Raw genomic sequence first — 23832 nt, 5'->3', positions numbered from 1 at the left:
ATTCCTGTCTCAGACATATTTTACCAATCCTTCCTTGGTAGAGGAGAAAAGTATATTATAGTCCAATCCACAATATAAATCTTTCTAACTGACATGATGCAGAAGAGTTTTCAAGTTCTTACTCATAAACTGTCTCTGTTATCACATGATAAAACAAAATTCTAGATTGTTAAAGGTTTTCTGAATATTTAAAAAAATAGTTGCAGACATTCACTCTTCTCTAGAATATTTGGTAGTAGTATTCACCCCAGGCTATGGAGGAGTTCAAGGAAGTAGGAGGAATTAGTTAAGAATGATGTTTTTATTGTTTAAGGTTTGTTGACAGGAAAACTCTAAATAAATCTTGATTTAAGAAAGGCAGAAATATGAAATGATAAAGGTTAATTTTATTAACTCCAGGATCAGACTTGTTTTTTACACTAACGGACTGAAAATACTTACTAGAGTGGCAACAGCTGTGACACCAAACACTGAAAATCCAGTAAAACTTTTTTAGTAGTTTTGCAGCATGAACTGGTTCTCCATGGTTATTTAAATTGTAACCATGCTTGGAATTTGTGGAACAGTTATTTACTATCTCTTCCAGTAACTTCAAATGATTGATTCTACTGATGTGCTCTGTGTTTATCCATTACTGAAACAATTGAAATAGAGATAATTGTATAAACAGCATGTGTATCTTTTAAGAAGTGAGTTTTGGTTTTAGATACAGTCCTCAGCTTTCTGGCTTGAACCTAGGAGTCAAAAATTGCATGACTTGGATTGTAGCTCTGGTTTGTTATGGTTATTTTTCCATGAATATTTCAATTTTCTGGTTTGTTAACATAGAAATAATAGTAATGTCTGTTCACTTCTCACAGTATTTTAAGATCTGAAGACTACAGAAGCCAAATAAATCCTGCATGTACATGTACTTTCAAAAATATTGAAATGAAAGAAATTACTCAAGCATAAAGTTACATTTGTAAAACTTTATACATTAATATATAAATTTTAATTGTTTTTTCCTAATTTAAATATGTCATTGCAAATACTTAAAAATACTGACGTAATTTTAAATGATGAGAATATATTATCTGGGTTACAGATGAAAACAATGTTATCATAGTTATTGACAATTAGTCCTATTTATGAAAAATTAAAGTATTTGCTTTCTTAGCAAGATTAATAGTCAGACCAATTTGGAACTTGGAAAAATGCCTAGCCCTTTTAGGAGAACTAGCATTCGCATTGCTAACAGTCTCATAATTATCTTTTCTTTTGGGGAAATGGAGGTGTTTTATAAGAAGGAAGTAGGAGCTGGCACAGCTGTAAAAGATACTCCAGAGATTGAAAGAGTAAAGAAAAATCAACAGAATATTAGTTCGGTAAGTGCTATTAACATAAATTATTCTTATGTGAGTAAAAGGTGGAGCAACTTTTTTTTTTTTTTTTTTACTATCTTGTTTACTAAAAAGTTCTTCATTTTCATATCACACATCTAATTCAAACAGTTGTCCACTGGATTTTGGATATAGAACTCTATTCTAGCACAGGTAGAACTCCCCTATACTGTAGTATTTCTGTGTCCAAAGGTAGAGATTCTAACTGAAATATTGAAACATGAAAAATAAGAAAATATTTTAACTAAATATTTGAGGAAATTGTTTGTCTCTCAGGAGTGAGAAATATGAGATGCATTTCCCCATATGGCAGACTGAACAGCAATTGTATTTGCAGGTTAGAAAAATACCATGTGACAAAAGAGAAAATCTATCATGTTCTGTTAGAGACTGCATGTATTGCATAGGACTTGATACAGTTTGTACTTCAAGATGAGAAAAACTATGTCCAGACTTCACCTGTGTGAAAAGGTGGAGAGTTGGATCTTCTTTATGTTCTGGTGACAAGATGATCTTTGGATCTGATGAGATTAGTTCTGAATTGATGTTGTTTATCTAAGGATTCCAAATGTCTTTGGCACTTTAATAGGCAATTCAAAATAAATTATCAAAATGAATGTTTTCTTCAAATAATATATTAGCTTCTGATAAATATGTGGCAAAACTTGGAAAAAACCTGAAAAGTGACTGCCAAGCAGCAAAACCCTTGTAACTGTATTGTTCATTTCCTTGTTATATTTGGTGGGGACTCCTCTGGGGCAATTTTTATGTTTGTAATATGAATTTTCTAACTATTAGATTTAAAGTAAAGTATAAAAATAATGTATAGACATGTTAATATGTTGTGTTTAAGTATTAGTTAAAATATGAGTTAGGGTATCTGGACACCTATTCTCATAGAATTTTGTTGTTTAGTGAATAGTGTTAAACACCTAATTTCCCACCAAAGTAAAGTCAGTAAAGAATTTCCAAAAAATTTTGAAAAGCTCATATTTTCCTTAAAATTTTATTTCTACTCTATCCATCACTACTCATCTTGTCATTTTGAGCCACAGTGCAAGTTATCATGTGTCCTAAATCCTGAAATAGTTGGATATTGAACAGTTGAAACCTGCTTGTTGGGAAGCTGTTGATTTTCTTGATTTGAGGGTGAGGGTTTTTTTGTTTCTTTTTGTTGTTGTTGTTGTTGTTGTTGTTATTTTGCTTTTAAATTTCCAATTACCACAGACATTTATTTCAAGATTAGTCACACAGAAAGGAGAAGTCTTACTCTAATGCTTTCTCACAATACATTTCAAAGTGAAATGGAAAAATAGTGTACACAGTTCTTGCTGTTTTAGAAATCCTGAATAGTGGTGAAGAGGGAAAAATGAAAGGTTGATCAGTATTCTAGTAAACACATTTGAGCAAAAACCTACCAAGGGAAGTACAAAATGCATTAGTGGTGTAGTGGTACTATGTAAATAGCATGGCCTTTACCTTGCTAGTCTTTGTGTAGAGTTAATGTTTTACAAAAAGTTATTTTATTACATGTAGTGTATTTGAAATTACTTTAGTCTTGTATAATATTTATTAGAGGTGTAACATGCCAAATTTAAAGGCAATGTACAAGAATGTTTCAAATTACATGTCAGTGAGAGGGAAATTATATTGTGCAGTAAGAAGGAAATTGTATTGTGTAATTTACAGGAGTCCCAAAGGAAGGGTAAATTACACCAATTTTGAATCCATTAGATTTAAATGTTTTATGTGTATTTTTGAATTTAGCCAGAAGAACTTGAGACAGCCTTAAAACTATTTTCCGGGCTAAACAAAACTAGTATGTGGAATGTGAAGCAAATGTGCAGCGAAAGAAACACCAGGGCGCCAAAATAACACAGTACAACCAACCACACATAAAAGTCCATTGAATCATGTTCTGAAAGTGATCAGATTCTTCCAGATTACATATGTAGGAGGAAAACGTAAGAATGGTGTTTTCAAAGCCTAAAATACAAGGTGGTGACAGCCAAGGAGTTTGAGCTCATCTCACCTGTTGTGATGATTGGTTTGGAAGAAACCAAGATCACACAGAACTTTCAAAGCAAGCCACAGACCCATGGACCCATGGGTCTGTAGCTGAATCTGCACTGAGAAGCTACAAATAACTAAAGACATTTAAAAACTTGTTTTTATTGTGGGGCAGGCAGGACTGGACACAGCACTGGGAAGAAGAAGTGCTTTGGGAGAATCTGTTTGTGTTTTTGTTAGTATGAAATCTGTGAGGAAACTCCTGTGGTATGTCAGTCAATACCACAAAGCTAGGGGGGGGTCTTATTAAAATTCAAGTAACAGACATTTTGAAGCATTTTAAGGATGAGTAGCACTGCCAGTTGTTAAACTTACCTAATAGTCTCTATTAAAAGACCCTTTTTTCTAGTGCTGTAGTGTTTTTGCCAGTCCTACACTGTCTGGACTGTAATTTTCCATTCCTGCTCTGTACTTTGGACTGCTTTGGTTTGATTTATTTATAAATTTCAGTCAGAGCAGCTTCCAAGTATGAGCTTAGAGGAAAACAAGTTGTTTTGTCTGTGCTATGAAATTGGGCATTCTCCAGAAGTACCTTGTCTTGAGAAGAGAGTTGAAAATTTAATGTTAGGAAAAAAACAGTAAATATCTGACAGCACCTGCAAAAGCTTCAACAATCTGGACAACTACATTCTCACCTGTTTGTCACATGTGTTTTTAAAGAACTTAAACGAGACTTTGAAGCCATCTACCCTTTTAGGAACGCCTAAAAGGCTTGGTTTCTGAAATGGACTGGTAGACTCCATAGCAAGTTAATAGTAAGACCAAGTCATTTTCAAAATGGTGTGAATCTCCAAGTAGTGTATGCAGCATCCCAATTATGGTGAAGATATCCACAATCCTATGTGATGTATATTGCCACTGTAAGAGTTTTAGTACACTAGAATTGTTATAAGTGCACTCTGCTGCATTTTATCAAACAAGGTACATCAGAGACCCTAGCAGACTGTTTTAGAAATGAAGTATAACTGTTGCTTTTCAGGCCAATGATGTTAGTAGATGTGGTCTAGTAGTGCAGTATGTGTAAGGGTGAGAGTATAAAGTGATAGATGTGTTTTAGTGCCTGTCTCTTCTTTAAATTGATAATATTTTTTAATATCTATTGTGCAGATTAAATACAAGGAGGAAATTCGACATGCAACAGCTATTTCTGATCCACCTGAACTAAGGAGAGTTAAGGAAAACCAGAAGAATATTAGCAATGTGTGCCTCATTTTCATTTCTTGCACACTTCTCTCTGCTGTATTAAATGTTATTAATGTGTCTTGGTGAATATATCTGTGGTGTTTGTGCTACTTTCTGTTTGTCCACAAAGACCAATTTAATCAATTAATCATAAAATGATAATTCCTTTGCCTGCAATTTGATTCATAAGAATGAGAGTGAAGTATTTCTGTTGAAATAACAATTGTCTGTGTTTGAAATAGAAGAACTGCCAGAGGGTGAGTACTAAGTATTGTTTGGGAAGATGGGATTGATTATTAAGGAATGGTACTTTCCATCCAAATGCAATGTGTTCTTTAGTGATGTTTAGCACACTTATGTACTTCTATTACTTGGAAATCTCTATTGTAATATCTTCTGACACGTTTGTAGGTTCAGTACAAAGAACAGCTTTGCAAAGCTACACCTGTGAGTGTCACCCCTGAGATGGAAAGAGTCAAGAGGAATCAAGAGAATGTCAGCATGGAAAGTTGCTATCCTTTAATACTTTGTATAATTTTTGGGTGTAGAAGATGAATACAAAGTTCTGCTTTCTGAAGTAGTGCCTTTCCTTTAGTCTGGGGGAAACTAATGTATTGTAATGTGTTCAAATTCAAGTAATGGAATTACTTGAAAATGTTCTCCTAGGAAACAATTGTGACAAGGCTTTGCTTGGTTTGGGAAATGGCAGGTGAACCATCACATAGTCTATTAAAGAAATGGCTGCAGTGCAGTTTTATTTTTCTTTGCTTTGAGAAAAATTAGCAACAGTTGTGCTCAAACTTCTACTCTCTTACCTGTCTCCTTCTGGTTCCCCAGTAACCTCCTTATAAGAATTTAGTATTTAATGGCTGAGATAACTATTAGTAGGGACACAGAGAAGAAGACAAGGACTGGAACATGCTACTGCCTTCCTGCACTGATGAAGTTGTACTCTGTTGAAGGGTCCATGAGAGACAAGGCACTCTCCTCACTGAGAGCTGCCATCAGCAGCTGTGGGTAATGGGTCCACAAATAGCTACAGTGTTTCCCTAGGGTGCTTTCTGCTGCATTTGCCAAAATAATTTTGAGTCACAATTTTCAAGAATTCTATCCTTCTAACTCAACTTCTGGATTACTGTTGATATATCTGGCTTTCCTAAAATGTATTCTGTTCAAAAACTGCTTTCCTCTTTTTGAAGCCAGTCTATATAGTATTTCTATTCACACTGTTGTTTACTCTTTACCAGTTTTTGTGTTGTGAAAATTTCACTGGAAATTTTAATTCTTTTCAAGTCACTGGAATAGCTTTGAGTGAAGATTCTTTAACTTCAGCCATTTCTAGAAACATTAATTCTTGAATAATCATTTTACCTTCATAAATGTTAATTTGCGAGTCTAATCCATTTAAAAGCTTACCATCGTTTTAATAAGACATTAATTTTTCAATTGGAATACATTAATGTAGACAGACCAAAATTGTGTTGTGCTGGAAGACAATTGCTTAAGCAATAGCTGCCTTACTGCCACAGTGCACTGCAGAATTATGAGCATAATGTATCTGCACAGTTAACCTCATCACTTAAACCCAAGAGCTTGCTTTTGTATGGAAGCATTTAGTTTGCATAAAAATATATGAATGGTATGAATTTGTTGCCAGAATTTGTTACTAAATATTTACCATATCTGACTTCCCAGCATGTGGGGCTAGAATTAATGTTAGATTGCTTAGTCTGTCAATGCCACATCCTGTCCTGATCTGCTTTAGATCCTGATGTAGCTTTGGATGTGCATTTGGTTAATGCATTGTGTTTGGTTACAAAGTAATGAAGGGGATATTCCTAGAGTACATTTAAACAAATGCATGGTGAAATTAGGCTGGATTCAATTGGCAGTTGTCTGATGTACTGCACCCTCTGTGTTTAATCACCTTTAAATATGTAATATATAAAATTTAGAACATAGATGGAGATCTTATGGAATTTCTGTGTCTTGACAAATATGTATTTACAGTGGACCTTCCTGAAATTCAGTTTTTCATATGCTTTGCTTGCCTTTACTGCATTTTATGTGGTTTAACCCCATTGAAAATGAGTTATTTCTCTGTAGAGCCAAGGACCAGTCTGGTAAATGCTAAGATATTGTGTGCATATGTGGGTATATATCCACAGATATGCATTAATAAACAGCCTGTATGTAAAAAAAAAAAAAAAATCAATGTTATCTTTCAAAAATCAAGTTTTATAAACTTTAATAAACTTCAGGTGCATTTTAGCTTTTCAGTTGCTTCCTGAATGACCTTGAAGTCATGCATTTTTATATAAAACAAAGATATATTGCTATATCTGAAATAGTATGAATATATATTTCATTCTGTTAAATAATAGGTTCACTACAGAGAGCAGCCTGGCAAAGCTACTGCTGTGAGTGTCACTCCTGAGATAGAGAGAGTCAGGAAGAATCAAGATAATATCAGCTCGGCAAGTTGTTTGAATCTTTTTGTCATTCAGATTTTTCAGTCACTGTAGAAATATAAACATGGATATGCTTTTCCTTTTACAATTGCTATGTCAACAAAATACATCTACATCATTCACTGATGAGATATTGGTTTTATTCCTTGAGGACATGGACTGCATATATGTGCAACAAACATATTCAGGGTTGTCTGGTTATTTTTCCAAAAAAAGTAAGTGGTTGTGTTGGTGTCAGTATTTTTCGAGGAAAGAGTCAGTAGAGGTCAGTCATTCTTTGCAGTAAAGAAAAAAAGGAAATAAGAATTTAACCTCAGTGCAAATGTTTGGGTTTTTTGTGATTCGAAGCATGGAAGTGTCCATTCCATTCTGTGACATGCCACCTCTGTTAGAGCTGAGTAGTTCTAAATAGGTCCCACTGCTAAATACTAAAGAGTAAGATAATATCTATTTCTTGGCTTTTATGGTAAGAAAGTGTAATTGCTACTAAAGTAGTGTAAGAAGCAGGAGACAATTCTATTGAGGAACAAGGAATAAGTGCAAAAAGCCCGATGAAGTAAAGGATAAGACCAGTTATGATGCAGTCTGTCCTCAAGACTGAAACAACATCTATGGCAAAGTCACTGCAGATGGTAAATAGAAGAGCTTCCATGCAGAATCACTGTGGCAGAAGAGAATTACAAGTGATGAACACTTGAGAACTGAGTGTAGGAGTGAAAAGTAGGTTGGATTTGTCAGAGAATATGTCCAAGGACAAAGGAATGGAGTCTGACATTATAACTGCATATATCTTAATAATATTCTTAAAATGCTCATGAATATTTACCAAAGTCAATTATTTTTGAAGTATGTAGTTGTAAGTTAGAGGAAAATGTCACAACAGTTCTAGTCTTTAAATATTTTTTTAATTTGTGAAAATTTAATGTGTTTCACCAAGTGACTGAGGTTGTTGCTGTTTTACAGGGATAAATACTCCTCTATGTTAATGAGAAAGATAAAAATCAACCTATGTTGACTGTAATTATTCTGTCCAGAAAATGCCTTGTATTCAAAAGCATTTGTAGCTGAATATATTTTCTAAGAGAATTTACTGTTTAATTAAGAAGGCTTTGAAGAATATGCAGTACCATATATTTTTTTTTCTCATACATTACTTCAAACTTACCTATGAAACACAGACATCAAGATATATATTTTCATGGGTGTGCTTTCTTAGCCAATATATAATCTTAAGGAGGATTAGACAGTTTCAATACATGGTTTTTCTCATCACAAATGCATGTTGAAATAGTTTTGCATAATTTATATGAGAAGTAATACTTGGAGTGGGAAGACACAGGTAAATCTAAAATATTAAATAACACAGTGCACAGGTTATGGTGCAATGTAGGAGCCAAGAGAGGCCATTGGTAGAAGAATTCAACAAGACAGAAAAAACTGTTAGAGTATTCACTCCCAAACCAATAAGTAGGATCAGCTACTTTCACTATTTTAGAATTTTGAGTGATGCTTTTTTCTTATTTTTAACAGATAATTAACCTTATATCTTTACTAGTCTGTAAAATGCCACAAAATAAGCTAATCAGAGATGTGGCTTTGTCCTGCTAGTAAAGACTTGCTGTTGAATGGGAGTTATAAGCCTTCCAAAATATTAATCTTCTTGTAGGACTTGAATTTCCTGGGTTTCTCAGGTAATCCCAATCCCACAGACTCTGTGTCTGTCTTGGTAATAGGAAGGTAGCTTATCATCAGCCGTACAAACATGTTTTAAGGATGTTCTAAGTCACAGTGGTGTTTTCTTAGTATTTATATTATTTTTCAGTCAATAAATGTATGATTTCACTTATGTCATTCAAACAGTCACACATTTCATCTTTTAAATCAATACTTTATTTTGAGTAAGTGATTGATGGAATAAATGTGCCTTTTGGCCTTACCAATATACAAGGCCATCTGTATCCTCACTGTGAAATAATTTACTGCCACATGAGTGTAAAGAAAGAAGAGAACAGTTGGGCACTGTGGTTTGGAAAGGTACTGTTGCATGGTGTGATTCTCACCATCCTTCCTACTGTAAACAAAAAAGTTCACCCGTGCTGTTGTTGCTGTTTTGCAGGTGAAGTACAGCAGTGATCAGAGGCAGATGAAAGGTAGACGTAGTGTGCTTCTAGACACACCTGAGCTCAGGCATGTCAAAGAAACACAAAACAACATCTCAATGGTAGGGTACTTTCTTCCTGTGACTAAAGCGTTCTAAGGAATGGCACTTGACTTCCACTGGATTTTGCCTTCCATTAATATAGGTAACTAATGAAACTCTCTCCTCAGGTATGGAAGGAATATTTTCTTCTTACGCCTGTAGAGGGAGTGTTTGCTAACTGCATAGGAGTGTAATGAACATTTTTAAAATACTAATAAACAGTTTTCTAACAGTTAAATGTCTGTTCTTTTGGGTTTTTTTTCTTTAAAAATGTACACACATTATTTGAGCATCACAATTTCACTGGATTAGGTGACACACTTCACCTTGTGCCTGTGCATGTTCCTGGTTTCTGCGTGACTTTGGTTCTTGGAATGAGTTGTTTTGTGTGCATCAGCTTGTGTGAGAATGTTTATCAATTTAATTAATGGATGATTAAGTTATTTATAATGTAAATATGCATAAGCAGCAGTACTACCTTTATAACTCTTACTAATACTGGGGTTTTGTTCCAACACTTGGTGCTGTAACACTTTCTACTCTAATGTCCTTTTTTCTAATATTTTCTTTTAAAGCAGGCAGTTTAGAATAACTTATTATTTTAAAAAACCTATTTTTAAAGCCAGCTGACATATGATAAAACAAAAGAGCAAAATATACATTTTGTATGATACTGTGCAAGTAGTCAAAATTATCAGTGGATGAAAATGCTTGAGTGTCGCACTACAACATGAAATAACTCACACACTCACACTAAGATCAAAAGAGCAAAAGAAAGTAACTCTTATTTTTGTCTTTGCAATATATAGAATTCCAAAAGTGACAGTGGATTGGAGGATAAAATTGCCACCTCTCCAACTACACTGGTCAAACTAACAGTCTATCAGTTCCCTCCTCCCACAAAGAAGAATGCAAAACAATCATTATTTACATGATCAGTGTGTGAGAACTCTAGTAGAAATATGTAAACATCAGAAGGCATAGAAAACTTTTAAAAGAACTTTAAAACTTCTGAAAGAACAGGGCAACACTTGAGTTCTTTAGAACTGTTACTACTGGAATATTTTTAGTGACAGATATATTTGTCTGCATCAGTAGGCAGCTGTCCTGTCTTAGAGAAGAAGGGAATGGACTAGATGACCTCCTGAGGGAAGGTCTGTTTTGTGTCCTGTGTGATATTAAGATGATGCTTTGCTGCTTAAGCTAGTGCCTATTTCAGTGTCAATGGAAAAAAATGCAAAGTTGATAATAAAATATCAGAAAAACTAGTTAAGGTGATATAAAATACTTGGCTGGCCACCCAGCCTATCTCATGTGTATAACAATTCCACTTTGGTGCAAAGTTAAAGTATGTAAGTGCCTCATAAACCAAACATATTTGCATTCCTGCACGAAATAACCATTTGCTGTCAATTGCAACCTGGGGAAAAATGTAATTCTGCTTGTTTTCCTAGGTAAAATATCATGAAGATTTTGAGAAGACAAAGGGCAGAGGCTTCACCCCAGTGGTAGATGATCCTATAACAGAACGTGTACGAAAAAACACCCAAATTGTGAGTGATGCAGCATATAAAGGTGTGCATCCACATATTGTTGAAATGGATAGAAGACCTGGAATAATTGTTGGTAAGCTGTTAAATACTGTTGTTATTGAAAGCATGGTGGGGAAGATAAAAGCCCCTGTTTTTGCTCTCCAGATTCCATTTTCTCTCGTTTTTCACCATGAAACTTATGGTTGAACTGCAGGTTCCATGTCAGCTTCTGGAGAAGTCATAATGGGAATGAATGGGAGATATATTGTCATTTGCTCTGTAATTAAAAAAAAAATATATGGATAGTTGTTACTGTTACTTTAAATCTGAATTTTGACTCTAAAAGGAATGTCAGAATATCTACAATCTTAATTTTACACAGAAGAAAGATGATTAAAACTGATTCTGCAAGCTATCAATGTTTAAATTTTGCAGGCCAATTTGAAATTTCCCCTTCTGTCAGTCAGTAATTTCTTCAGAATTGCACATATCTATTTACGTTGTGTTTCACAATTTCATGCAGCTGTAAAAATATCTCAGGCTGTAATTAATTACTAACTCTTTAGATCTCTGGTAAGCCAGCTACCAGTGTTGAGAAGTGATGTTCTGAAAGATGGTCCAAGATAAGGGTGGGTGTTCAAGGGATAGAATATAGATTAGATTTATATGTAAAGACAAGATATTGCATAAAGGTATTATTTTGCATAACCATAATGAGCTCCTTTTAAAGATTGAAGTGGATATTTGAAATTGCTGAAAAGTCAGCAAGTCTGCTATGGCAAATGAAGCAGTAATATTTTTTTTTTCTTCTCATTTCCTTTTGTTTTGGTGTGTCCCATTTCTGTTTTTGTGTGCTTTGCAGCCATATAGACCCCAGAGGATCTGCATACAAAAAAACCATACTGAGATAGCACTCTGAAATTCTTCATATGTAGTGATAACAGTGAGGCTGACTTTAAGTTTGCATCTCAAAACCTCAAGAAATTGCAGGTGAAATGGACTAACTTGTTGGTCACATAGGCCATCCTCCTGCCTCAATCAAGGTTAACTGTGTTATTCCTGGCAGATGCTTTTTCAGTCTGTTCCTTAAAGTCTCCAAATAAGTCTCCCCCACATAACGAAGTATATTTCTTTCCTTTTTTGTTGCCATCCTTTATGTGTCTGTAGCTATGGTAGCTTTATATGAGAAGAGGTTTCCCAAAAGTGTGTGTTAAGAGAGCTCTGCCTGGGGCAGGTGCTGATGATCTTCCATCACTGCTCACTTTCATAGTTGTGGTGCAGCCAAAGAAAATGAAAAAGGCTTCTGTAAAATTGCAGTGCGACATTCAGTTTGCAATTTGCTCTTTAGAGTATGCTACAAGCCTCCTGCTCTCTGCTGCATTGCATGTGTGCTGTAGCCCTGTGTAAGAGCCATCTGTGCAATCCCATATTCAGCAGCTGAAGCCTTGCTAGCACAAGCAGATTGGAATGAAGGACATCCCTGAGATAGATTCTTGAGCTGTAAGAACTGAAATATATAGTATTATTTATCACCTAAAAATACTCCAGTATCAAAACACGGAAATTCTTAATTTCCCATGCCTGCCAAGCAGCAAAAATTGTACAACTATTTAAGGGAAAAAGGCCATGACTATTTCAGCTAATGCTTTTTTGGAATAAAATTGCAATTATAATACCTACTTGTTTAAAAAGAAGCAGTGAGCTTCCTGCTCATGAAATGTTGTTGGCAGCTCAAAAAAAATTTGCAAACTGAAAAACGTACTTAGGACTCTCGTGAGTATTTTTTTGTAGCTCTAAATTTTTCAGCCAGTTAGGAAAAGTGTGTCAGAATCCCTCTGGCTGATTTTTAATGTATTATTGGTGAAGCTAGAGCTACTCTTTGAAATGCCTGATTACTAAAATTAATGACACTGCTCTGGCAAATAGACACTAGTTTTAATCCTACTAATCCATTCTAAACCCATCAAGATAAATTGATGTTAGTGAGCTTTGGATCTGTTACTAAAGAGAAACCACAATTCTCACATGAATATAAGGATATTTTACCTTGGGAAAAGGAACCAGGGAATAAAATTGATTTGTGTTATATATTGCCAAGATTCTATGTATGTTATTTCAGATTACAGAGATGGATAAAATCAATACAAATCAATGACTCTTGCAGTGCTGCTGCCATCAAACCATACTTATATTTTCATTTTCTAAGGCATGATCAAACAGGACAAGCTGGGTGTTCACCAATTCCCCTTCCCCTTCTCATGCCTGTCAGTACTTTATGTAGGTGCATAATTTATCTCCTTTAGGACTAACACATAGTTTATCAAAAGATTTTGCATTGGCTTTAATTTATCTTGGCAGGAAGGAGTTAGCACTACACCTCACCTTATGGGAGTTGTAGATAATGTGTAATGTACATACACTGAATGTATTCTAAAGCCATGGGATTTATTTTGTTAGCTTGTCTGTTCTTTCCATTGCATCTAGGCTATTAATCATTTGAAACATGAAATATTTGGGTCCTCACAGTCCTATTTTACCTACAACCCATTACTTAGCTTGGTACCTCTCAAACCAGCAAAAGAGCAAATCTGGGAAGACAGGTTTTTTCCTACTTCCAGTATATGGAGTAAATCTTGCAGCCAGGTCTGCCCAAGAAGAAACTATTGTAAAAATGGTAGATTTGTGCTTTGACTGATAATATTGTACCTCAAGGTTTTAGTTGAAACTGGTTTGAAGAGATTTAAAGATTTATTAATTTTAGACATATCAGATATCATAGAATCATTTAGATTGGCAAAGACCATTAGGACCATCAGATGTTACCATTAACCCAGATCTGTCAAGCCCACCACAAAACCATGTCCTCAACATCGTGTCAACACATCTTTTAAATATCTCCAGGGTTGGTAACTTAGCCACTTCCCTGGGCAGCCTGTTCCAGTGCTTGACAACCCTTTCAGTGAAGAATCTTTTCCTAATATCCAGTATAGAAGCCTCCCCTGGCACACCCGGGGCCATTTTCTCACATCCTATCACTTGGAACGTGGGAGAAGAGACCTATTTCCACATCACTGCAACCTCCTTTCAGTCACTTGTAGAAAATGATAAGGTTGCCCTGAGCCTCCTTTTCTCCAGGCTAAACAACCCCAGCTGCCTCAGCTTCTCCTCATCAGATTTGTGCTCTAGATGCTTCCCCAGGTCCATTTCCCTTCTCTGGACTCTCTGCAGCACCTCAATGTCCTTTTGGAATTGAGGGGCCCAGAACTGAACCCAGGATGTGAGGTGTGGCCTCACCAGTGCTGAGTACAGGGTTATGGTCACTGCCCTGGTGCTGCTGGCCACACTGTTGCTGATCCAGGCCAGGATGCCATTGGCCTTTTGGCCACCTGGGCACACACACTGGCACATGGAATTACTTGTTAAGTTCAAGAGTGGACGTAATTTTATCCTATGGTAGATGTGTACAGTGCAGATTTCTACAGCTGAATTAGTTAATTTTTTGGATATTAATTAAGAAAGATACTTTTGAGTTTACATGAATTAAGCAATTAGTAGAAATTTATTTTGGATGAGCTATGGCCCTGATTCTTTTTATGCTGACATGATCTCTGCTGTATTCAAAAGAGAGTTTGTATTGTCTCTGTTAGCTGTGGAGCTGGGTACTGCCAACTGTCAGCTATAGGGATATACACTGCAGCATCTCCACACATAAGGATGCTCCTGGTGAACTGGGGAAATAATCTTATACCTCTGGTGATTTTGGTTCTGCTACTGGAAGAGAGCTCTAATATGTTTATTGAGACTTAAGAACATATTATGGTCATGTTTAGAAAATGCAGAAAAATTAGGAGCAACAGTCTCCTTAAAGAAATGTTAGTGCTTAAAATTAATACACTAGGTTATTTAAGCAGGAAATTAAGCTTTCTGATCTCTTCAGGTGAATATCTAGGTATTTTGGTTAATTTCTAGATGAAGGAAATTGATTGCTAATTGTAAAAGCTCATTCCTTTCATGCTTTTACTTCCTTTGTTGTTTCTCTGTCTTATACTTTCTGTGCTTTGGAAAAAGATCTTAAAGTTTGGCGCACAGATCCCGGCTCCATCTTCGACATTGATCCTCTGGAGGACAATATTCAGTCTAGGAGTCTGCATATGCTTTCTGGTATTGCTTATATCCTGACTTCTGCCCAGTTCAGCTTTTCATGTTTGTGAAACTAAGTTGATACTGTAAATTTTCAGGTCAATATGCCAGCCATATGTTTTATAAGCATTCTTGCATATATATTTATAACTGTTGTAGTTTAAAAGCAGTATTTTATAGGAACTTCAGCCGTAATCACATGTGGAGATAAGAAATAGTGAAATAAATCTTATCTTAAACAAGTTATTCATGCCACTTACAAGTAGCCATTTAAAAAGCATTGACCTACTTTGTCCTTGCTTATAAGTAGAATTTTCAAATAATTGGACCTTATGAAATTTCAGAGTTATAGAAAGTGACCTATTTACAAAATTGATTTCTTTTCCATGCACATTTTGCCTATATGGCACATGACATTATGCTTTGTTCAATTATTTGCAACTCCAAGGTGTTCATAATTTTAGGATACATAGAAAAGAAGAGAAAGCAATGTAATAACAGGGAGCGGGTTTTGGCTTTACAAGTTAATCGATACTTTTCCTGCACAAGAGTGTTTATTTTGAATGTTTAATTTTTCACATGCATTTCCTTTGCTACTTTGGAACTTTTAAGTATTCTTTTGAACAACATACAACTGTATTTCCACATGCACTTGTATGCATGCTGGGATAAAGGAATAATTTGATTTTCCACTGGAAAGTTTTGTATTCTTCATCGTTATCCCTTCCCATTCTGATATCTCAATACCACCTTCCATTTCTGCTATTTTTTCAAAGCAAAGAAAAAGCTTAGTTGTATTAGATTTTGAAGCAAACTTTGGATCTAACGCTGCTCAAAATGGAAACAAAATTGCAAAGAATTTACTTATCTCTAATTTTACTGCCATCAGTGTATGAATAGCAATGTTAGCAGTGGTGGGGTTTATGTTGTTGCTTGTCTTTGCACTTCCATCATCTATTTACTGTGATATTCTTTATTTCTTTCTACCTTTGAAGAAAGAGCAAGCCGTTACAGTAAGCAGTATTTACATTCTACCAGCCTGGGGGATTATAAATCAGATGGCTCTGACACGAACCCTACCTTTTCTTACTGCAGTGAGATAACAAGGCCATCTGATGAAGGAGGTACCCTTTATTCCCACCTTTTTTCACTAACAACACTGTTGCAGTGAGTTGAGACTTCACAGGCCTGTATTAACTCCATATCCTTGTGTAGTCCCAAGTAGAAACTTTGTAAGCTATTGCCTGATTGACAAAGAAAGTAAAGCAAGACTGCGCAGTTTCTGCGTGTCATACCATTCTATTGTGAATTCTCTTTCACAGTTTTGTAACTCCTATTTACAGTGCTTTAAAGAAAGTGTGTCGTGTTTTTACAAAATGTACATGAATCTGGTTTTATGTTTTTTTTTTCTCTTGAATGTCACAATGTAACTGAATGAAATACACCTGTAACCTGAAAAAAACATATTTACCTTGGGCTTTTCAGTGGGTAAATCAAGTATATCATAGTATTTTAGTGACTAAAGTACTTTTTCCCATATTCAACTGTGCAGGTTTTTATGGCTCTCTGTTTTGATCCTTAAAAAAAAATCCAAGGAGTTTTATTGTGTTCTCTCTTTCTCACATAACTAAATTTTCTCATCCTCTCAGTGGCTTGAGGACCAAGGTTAATATTCAGCTGGGAAGTTTATGTAGTCTGTTATGGTTTAACATGGATTAATATTAGAATACTTTGACAAATCTGCATTCTCAGGTACAAACCCACATTGTGTACCTGTTTGATGCTGTTGATTAGAAGAAAATTTAGGAAAATGATGAATAAGGGTCTAGTCAGCCAAGTGGTGTTACAGTATGCATTAGACTTGACTGATGAATTGAAAATATTCTGAATTGTTGCATTCTAATTAGATAGTTTTTAAAATAGTAATTTCTGCTTCTCAGTTGTGAAAAAATGGTGCATTGGAAAGGTTATCCAAAGGGTTACTTTTTTTTTCTTGTAAGAAACCAATTAGTTGCTTACACAACATTGAATTGCCCATGCTTTTAGAAGATTTTAAGGCATCTTAATTGTAGGCTGCACTTGTTCATGTTTGCCCATTCACTGGAGTACTGTTACTGTGGTGGTTGGTACTTATGGAGTCTACCTTTTTATGGGTGCTGTGTAAATACATACAAGCAGCTCTGATGAAGAATGGGTGAGGGAGAAGGTGTTCAGACTGAAGTGCTAACTCTGAACAAAGAAAGAAACACATATCTTTGACAGAAATGTACTGCCTTTTATAATATCTGGCTATATTTATTTGGTATTTTAACTATATTCTCAACTCTTTTAATAGATGATAGCAATGATGCACATTTATGTTGTTTTTTCTCTTCCTGTGATGGTGCAAAGTGGCCTTAACAGTCCAGTGCACACTGTTTGTCTATAGCTGTTCTGATCTTTTCTTTGGAAGTATTCCAAGCCATTTCAACATTGCTTTGCCAGCTTCATTTGATTTTTAACAGATATTTTTTACTACTTGAGAATAGGAAATGGGCTTTATTTTCCTGGTTGTTCTGGCACTAGTAAGCTTGCTTTGCATGGCTCTATTTGAATCTATTGTTGTGGTGATGTCTTGAATAGATCCTTCCCAAGATCAACATATTTTAGCAAGAGGTTGTTTCTGTTTTAACCCAGCTGACCAGCCAGGATTTGAGCACCTGTAGACAGCTCCCATTGCAGGGAAGAAATAAGTGCCACAGCTAAGTAACTGAACATAATCCTAGTGATTTACAAGAAAATGCCATTTCTGTAAAAACACTTAGAGACAGCTAGCAGAAGATAGCATCTTTGGCCAAAAATGCCAACATTTTTCATCCCATTCAAAAAGTCATTTTGCACATAGCCACAAGGCAAGTTAGCCCATGACCTTTATACAACGTCTCTTATACCATAAATGAGAAGCAAATCTATTTTGGTGAGATTCCATGGCTGTTTCTCATGGAGTTTGTACTCTTAGATCAGCAGAGTTTCTCAGTGGCCATTGTTCTATCTGATGGTGTGCCAACATGAAAGACAGTTGGAGACCTGTAACCAATTTTCCAGTCTCTGAGTGTCTTTGGCCTTGTCTCATCATATTTCACATATTCCTACATTGTTCAATTGCTACTTTATTTTAGATATCTTTACTGATATGGGATACATAATTCAAATCTTTGCCTGCCACAGCTGATGGAATTGTTCCTTAACTACCTCTTCCCAGCCCTTAGCTGGGTCTCTGACTTAATACCAGATGTTAAAGGCTTATTCAGGTCTAAATAACTCTCTCTTCTCTTGAGGAATTCCAGTAATAACAGCACAGGGAAGCTACTAACATTGTTCATTAGAATTCTTTTTATTTTGTTCCCTGACTGTTATTTTAGATTATGATGTTGAGTTGACCCATGTGTCCTTCTCTACAAAATCAGTAGATTTTTGCGTGATGTAAGTCCAGAAAATTCCCTGTTAGAGTATTTTAGAGTATTGCTGGTAAAATTCAATGGGAAAAAATTGTTAACAGTTTCCAGCAAGCTAGTGCAGTTAATGGGCTTTCATTTTAATCATATTTTTGAAATTACTTTTCAACTTTGTGAGTATTTTCAACTTGGCTAAAAAGGAATAGAATGATTTCTATGATTTCTCTCTTTTAGTCGTGCTTTTAACAGTGATGTTGCAACTTCTCAGGCACGGAACTCTTTACTTTTGGAGGGGTTTTTCAGATCTTTTTCTTCAGAAAGAGAGGTTGAGATATATGGGTGTCAGATTTATTTTTACTTATAAAGACAGACTAGGCAGTTTTTTCTCCACAGAAAACTAGGAAAAAACAGCAAAGTTCTGAAGTTTAGGTCTCTCTTGACAACATTCTGTCTGAAAAACATCTCAACTGTTATGTTTTGGGTTTTATTTAGATTCTTTATAAAGTCTTTTCTGTCTGCTCTGATTTTCTGTGCAGCCTTGTACAGTGGTTTTCTCCTAGCTCTTTCCACACTCACTCTCTTGCTCCCCTTCCTTCCCTTTGAGTAAAGTTCTGCCCTGTTAGTTTGCATTCAGGTTCCAGGAAAGAATGATTTGGTTCAATCATATGGCTCAACACCTCTGCCAATCTGGCACTATTTTGGAAAGTTTCTAGTTGAAACCTTCAGGGCTGGTTTTCTCCTCTTTTGACCTTTCCTTTTTGTGAGTTTTTTTTTTTTTTCCCTTTGATTTCCTCTTGATGTCTAGTTTGTGTGCAAATTTTTTTTGACTTTTTTGATACACACCTTTGTCTAGGTGTGTATCAGCATATTGACATGATGCATAAATGTTTTCCTTACCATAGGTTCAGACTTTTTCAGAATAAGTGACCATTTATTTTTATTTTAAATTGTGTGTAGTCTGTAGATGGAGAAAAATAAGAGCTGACTATCAGTTCATTTTCAGTTATGAATATATTGTTACTCTGGTGGGGAAGAAACATGGTTTCTTGGTTATTTTCTATGTCATCATCATATTATCTTAAAAGATACATAGAAATCAGTCTGTAGGAGACAGAAATCAGTTTTGCAGTACTCCCAAAAACACATGTAATGTAGGAAACCTTCATGGATATTAGGACAGAATTTTCAAGGGCCTTTTGTTGTGTTTTAAACATGAGTGCTGAAATGTCATGTCTTTGGCTGGAGCCAGCATATTACTGGTTGGCTGCATGTGTGCTATTTTCACTTGTCTCCTTTAGCCAGGTTTTTCAGACTCAGTTCACCTGCTGCCACCAGACAAGTAGTGAGCATAAAGGAGCCTTGATATTAGTTTTAGGGTCTCCCTTTCATTTTTTAATGAGAATAGTCTGGCATCAACACACAAGTCTCTATCTTTGCCTGGTTAGTTATCTTCATTTACTCACACTGGCAATCCAAGTACACAGATTTCAAGAAACCACTTATCTTGTTACCTGCCTTAAAAGTAATCTGTAGATTGCTGTGAGAAAACTGAAATTTTTTCTTAGGTACTTCATTGATATTACATAACAAAAAAGCAACCCACAAACAATTAGTGCAAACAACCTCTGAGGAATAAATACAGCAAATGGGTATTGCTATCAATATGACTCCAAAGTCTATGAAGACTGAAGAGAACACAATGCTGCAGTCTCTTTCTTAAAGTTTTGAAGTCTTTATCTAGCTTGGAGTGGAAGTTTAATCAATGAGAAACAGTAAGTCCTTTTATCTCTCTCCCCAGTGGCATGTCACCATTGTGTGATATGAACCTTCTGAAGAAGAAAGGCTCCAGAACAGCTGAGTCTGCTCCCCTCCCTTCCTTCAGACTCCAGGGGTTATCTTCCTCCTTTCCTCACTGAGGCAGGAGCTCACTGTAGGCCACTAGAAGAACTGCTCTTTGAGCTGCAGTGTGAGCACAGCCCTGCAAAGAGCAAACACAGACCTTAGGTATTGCGTGTCACTGTCGCAACCTTGTTCTGTGTACCAGCTCAAGGAGAGGCCTTTTATTCCTCAGCCTAACACTGACATTTTAAATGTTAATTTCAAGGATGTCTCCTTCTCTTCCCCCAGCACACACCAATATCTGTAACTCTGTACGTAAAATGATTCTTCATAGGATTTGCCTGAGGCTTTGACATACACACGTATACACCACAGAAAATCCTAGAACAAGGAACTTTGCTGTTCCTTCTGCTACTGGTTAGTCTGGTCAGAAGACTACAAACTGCTCAGATAAAATAGAGAAAATCCCTCTTTATTTCACACACTGGAATTGCAGATGTTTCCCAGTATGAAGCCAAGGAGTCTCCTTGCACTGGAATAGTGGTCATAACCCTTCTCCTGTGCCAAGAGCCGAACGAAGAAGAGGAACGAAAACCTTGAAAATCCCTTCCTTGATCTGTCCTTCCCATGATTTTTTATAAAAACCCCTCTGGTTTTGAGGTTAGAAAAAATCACCATTAATAAAAGACAAGTTGAAGTAAAAAAGAGGGAACAATATCTTGCTGCTCTTTATGTTGTAATAGAGAGATCTGTCTTCCATGTCCAGGTTCAGGTGTCGGGAGTACAGGGCAGGAATCCTTCACTCTTCTTCGTATTCATATTCAGTTGCTAAGCTCTGCCATTCTGGGGAGGTCAAGCAGAATGGCACAGCAGTTATATTTTCTTCTCTGTCAGTCAGGAGAGAATTGTTCTTTTCTGCTAGGTAGCTGAACTCTGTTTCCATAGTGTTCCCCAGAGTCCGGTAATCAAACACAGCATTCAGAGGGAGAGGAACTGTACAGTTCATGGGAAGAACGAGAGGTATTTGTGGGTTTCTTGTCCCCTTTCAAGTGTGTCAGCAGGCTGCTCTGCCACAGAAGGCTGAACACATCAAAATTATGCTCTCTGTCTACTCTTGGTACCTCTTAGTGAGGGTCACATTGACACTTCTCTTAGACACCAGACTCTTACATCTGTTTCTGACTTTTTTGTATTTCAGACTAGATGGTACTTTGGTTTTCCTTCTTTAACATGCCAGCCTCCAGCAGGTTTGCCAACCTGAAAGCTAACATGTGGGAAAAAATAGTCTTCTTCCATTCAACAGCATTTTGGTAAAACTGTTTTTCCATCTTGGTAATCAGGTGATTTTCTGTTCTTAAGTGTGTAATGTACTGCAAATGCTTGCAGTCAAATAATAAATAACTTACCCACAAACTTCTGTGATATTTTTGAACTTAACTAAATAGGTCTCCTGTATGTTATACAGACACGAGTGCATGTATATATTTGTAATCTCTCTGGTGCCACAAATTATTTAGCATGAAGAGTTTTCTTTGTTAAAGAGCTTGCTCTCCAAATCAGTGAACTCTGGTCTTTGACTCTCAAATAAATTTTTACAGAAATGATACAATTTCCCTTGTAAAGGTTTGCTGTAACCACACTGTACTCCAAAAGGATGGGGTTTTTCAGGGAGCAAGACAGAGCTCTCTCCCTTCTGAAAATTGCATCTTTTATTTGAAGAAGGTGTGTTCTGCTGTTTTAGCTTCTGCCTCCTGTTTTGCAATGACTCCTAATATTCAAAGGGCATTTTTTTCCAGATTAAAAAAAAATGTCATTACAGTTAGAGGAGTTCTTGAAAACAATGGGAGGCTTCCTGGTGTTAAAAACCTTCTTACCTCTAGATTTGAGGTAAGAAGAAAAAGTAAAGACAAAGTTAGTTGTAAGAATTTAGATATCAGTTAGAAACAAGTTGAGTATGTTCCCTACAAACGTGCTAATTTCTATGTGTTTACATGATAAGAGGAATTCTGATTAATATATAATTTTGTCTCTGAATGATCCATTTAAGCCTTTTAAGCCATGTAAGTATAGGAATCCAGAAAGGCATTGGGACTACATTTATGCACTATCTTGTGCATTATCAGTTTTCTGTCCTAGTCTGGACTATTGGACTTTTAGTGTCCTCTGCTGAGTGCTTTTTTAATGCAGAATATGAGAGAAATTAGTCCAGAAAATTATATTTCTTTATTTTCCACCATAAAGAAGTATTGGCTATCTGTAAAACCTGATTTTTTAACATAAATCTTGAAAATTCATATAGTAATTCAAGTGATTGCTTAGTTAAATTTTGATTAAGTTCTGGTATAGGGTGCTGGGAATAAAACTAAATACTCCATGCTGGCTAAGATAGAAATTGTTGATTCGTCTGAAAGCACATTTTCGTTCAGTATGTGTTCACTGAGGATGAGTTAATGTTCCAGGGAGAACATACATTTCATACTTCCAAAATATATTTGCTTAGATTCCTTATGCCTATCTTTGATTCCCATGCTTCTCTCCCACACTCTTGGCATCTGGCAGCATCAAAAGACAGACCTCACACATCCAGGTGGAGGGCAATCCAGAAGAGATCCCATTTTTAATTTCTGTAGTATAGCAGCAGTTCAGGGGATCCCTCTGTTTGTTCTGCCTGCTGTCTGAGTTTGATGTTCCCTTTTCCATTAAACAGTTGGCGAGCAGAAAGTGGAAAGGAAGTTTCCAAGTGACTCAGCAGTTGGAACTGTTAATGGCTCCCTTGGCGAGGAGTTGTTTCAGTTGTTCAGTGTGGTTCCCTAGAGCAGCTTTTGATACACTTCAGAGAGTGTTATATCCAGTAGATAATAAATATAATTAGTAAAATTGTGTGCAGTGACATACATGATTCTGGTTAAATGCTATCCTTCCACCATTGTTCAGATTGGTTATACCCACTGTGCAAATAAATTGATGCACAGAAATCAAAGCACGGCTTCTGTGAGAAGAACTTGCAGGCTTCTCTAATGCACAAGGGCAACAGTAGATGTTCAGTAAATGTAAGAGAATTTGAATTATAATTGAAGGCATGTGGGTAATGTAACATGTTAACCTTCATTTTACTAAATCTTTCCTTTTGTGAGGAAGCCTAGAGCAAAGCTGTGCCTAGTCACAATTTAAGTAGGAATTGCAGCTTCCTGTGGTACACCATGGCCCCACTACGACTGACGATGCCTTGGGCTGGCTTTAAGACATTTTGTGCCTTCATAAATAAAATAATGTAGTTTGGTGTGTGAAAAGGCAGACTGTACTGCTGTCTCAGCTGAGACATGCTGCAACTTAGGTTGACTGTCAGGCAAAAAAGGCAGGTGGCACTAAGGTCTGTTTGTAACAGACCCTGTGATTTGCTTGTGTTCCAGGCACAGAACCAGTGGGGAAATGGGGCTGTGTACGACTGTTGTGGCATAGCAGCTGTTAATAGACACACAGGCTGAACTCCTTGGACTGTACAGCTACCACTGAAGAAAATGCCAAACTAATATTTGTAGTGGTGTCTGAATAAAATGATCTTTTATATTTGAACTTCTAGAA

General features: G+C 36.1%; 1 protein-coding gene across 3 annotated transcripts in view; it reads left to right on the top strand.

The window, feature by feature from the left end:
- NEBL (nebulette) overlaps positions 1 to 23832 on the top strand; it is a 251854-nt gene that overhangs the window by 207931 nt on the left and 20091 nt on the right. Inside the window, exons 21-28 of one of the 3 annotated variants that reach the window (XM_068212616.1) lie at positions 1275 to 1367; positions 4560 to 4652; positions 5046 to 5139; positions 7020 to 7111; positions 9222 to 9326; positions 10760 to 10931; positions 14906 to 14998; positions 15973 to 16101. In XM_068212616.1, coding sequence (XP_068068717.1) covers positions 1275 to 1367; positions 4560 to 4652; positions 5046 to 5139; positions 7020 to 7111; positions 9222 to 9326; positions 10760 to 10931; positions 14906 to 14998; positions 15973 to 16101 — 871 coding nt within the window. The remainder of the gene's footprint in view (positions 1 to 1274; positions 1368 to 4559; positions 4653 to 5045; positions 5140 to 7019; positions 7112 to 9221; positions 9327 to 10759; positions 10932 to 14905; positions 14999 to 15972; positions 16102 to 23832) is intronic. The other 2 variants (XM_068212600.1, XM_068212607.1) reach the window with 2 other exon arrangements.

The sequence above is a fragment of the Anomalospiza imberbis genome, chromosome 1, assembly GCF_031753505.1.
Source record: "Anomalospiza imberbis isolate Cuckoo-Finch-1a 21T00152 chromosome 1, ASM3175350v1, whole genome shotgun sequence".
NCBI lineage: Eukaryota > Metazoa > Chordata > Aves > Passeriformes > Viduidae > Anomalospiza > Anomalospiza imberbis.
The sequence above is the reverse complement of the archived record's forward strand: the minus strand, read 5'-3'. Positions and strand labels throughout refer to the sequence as shown.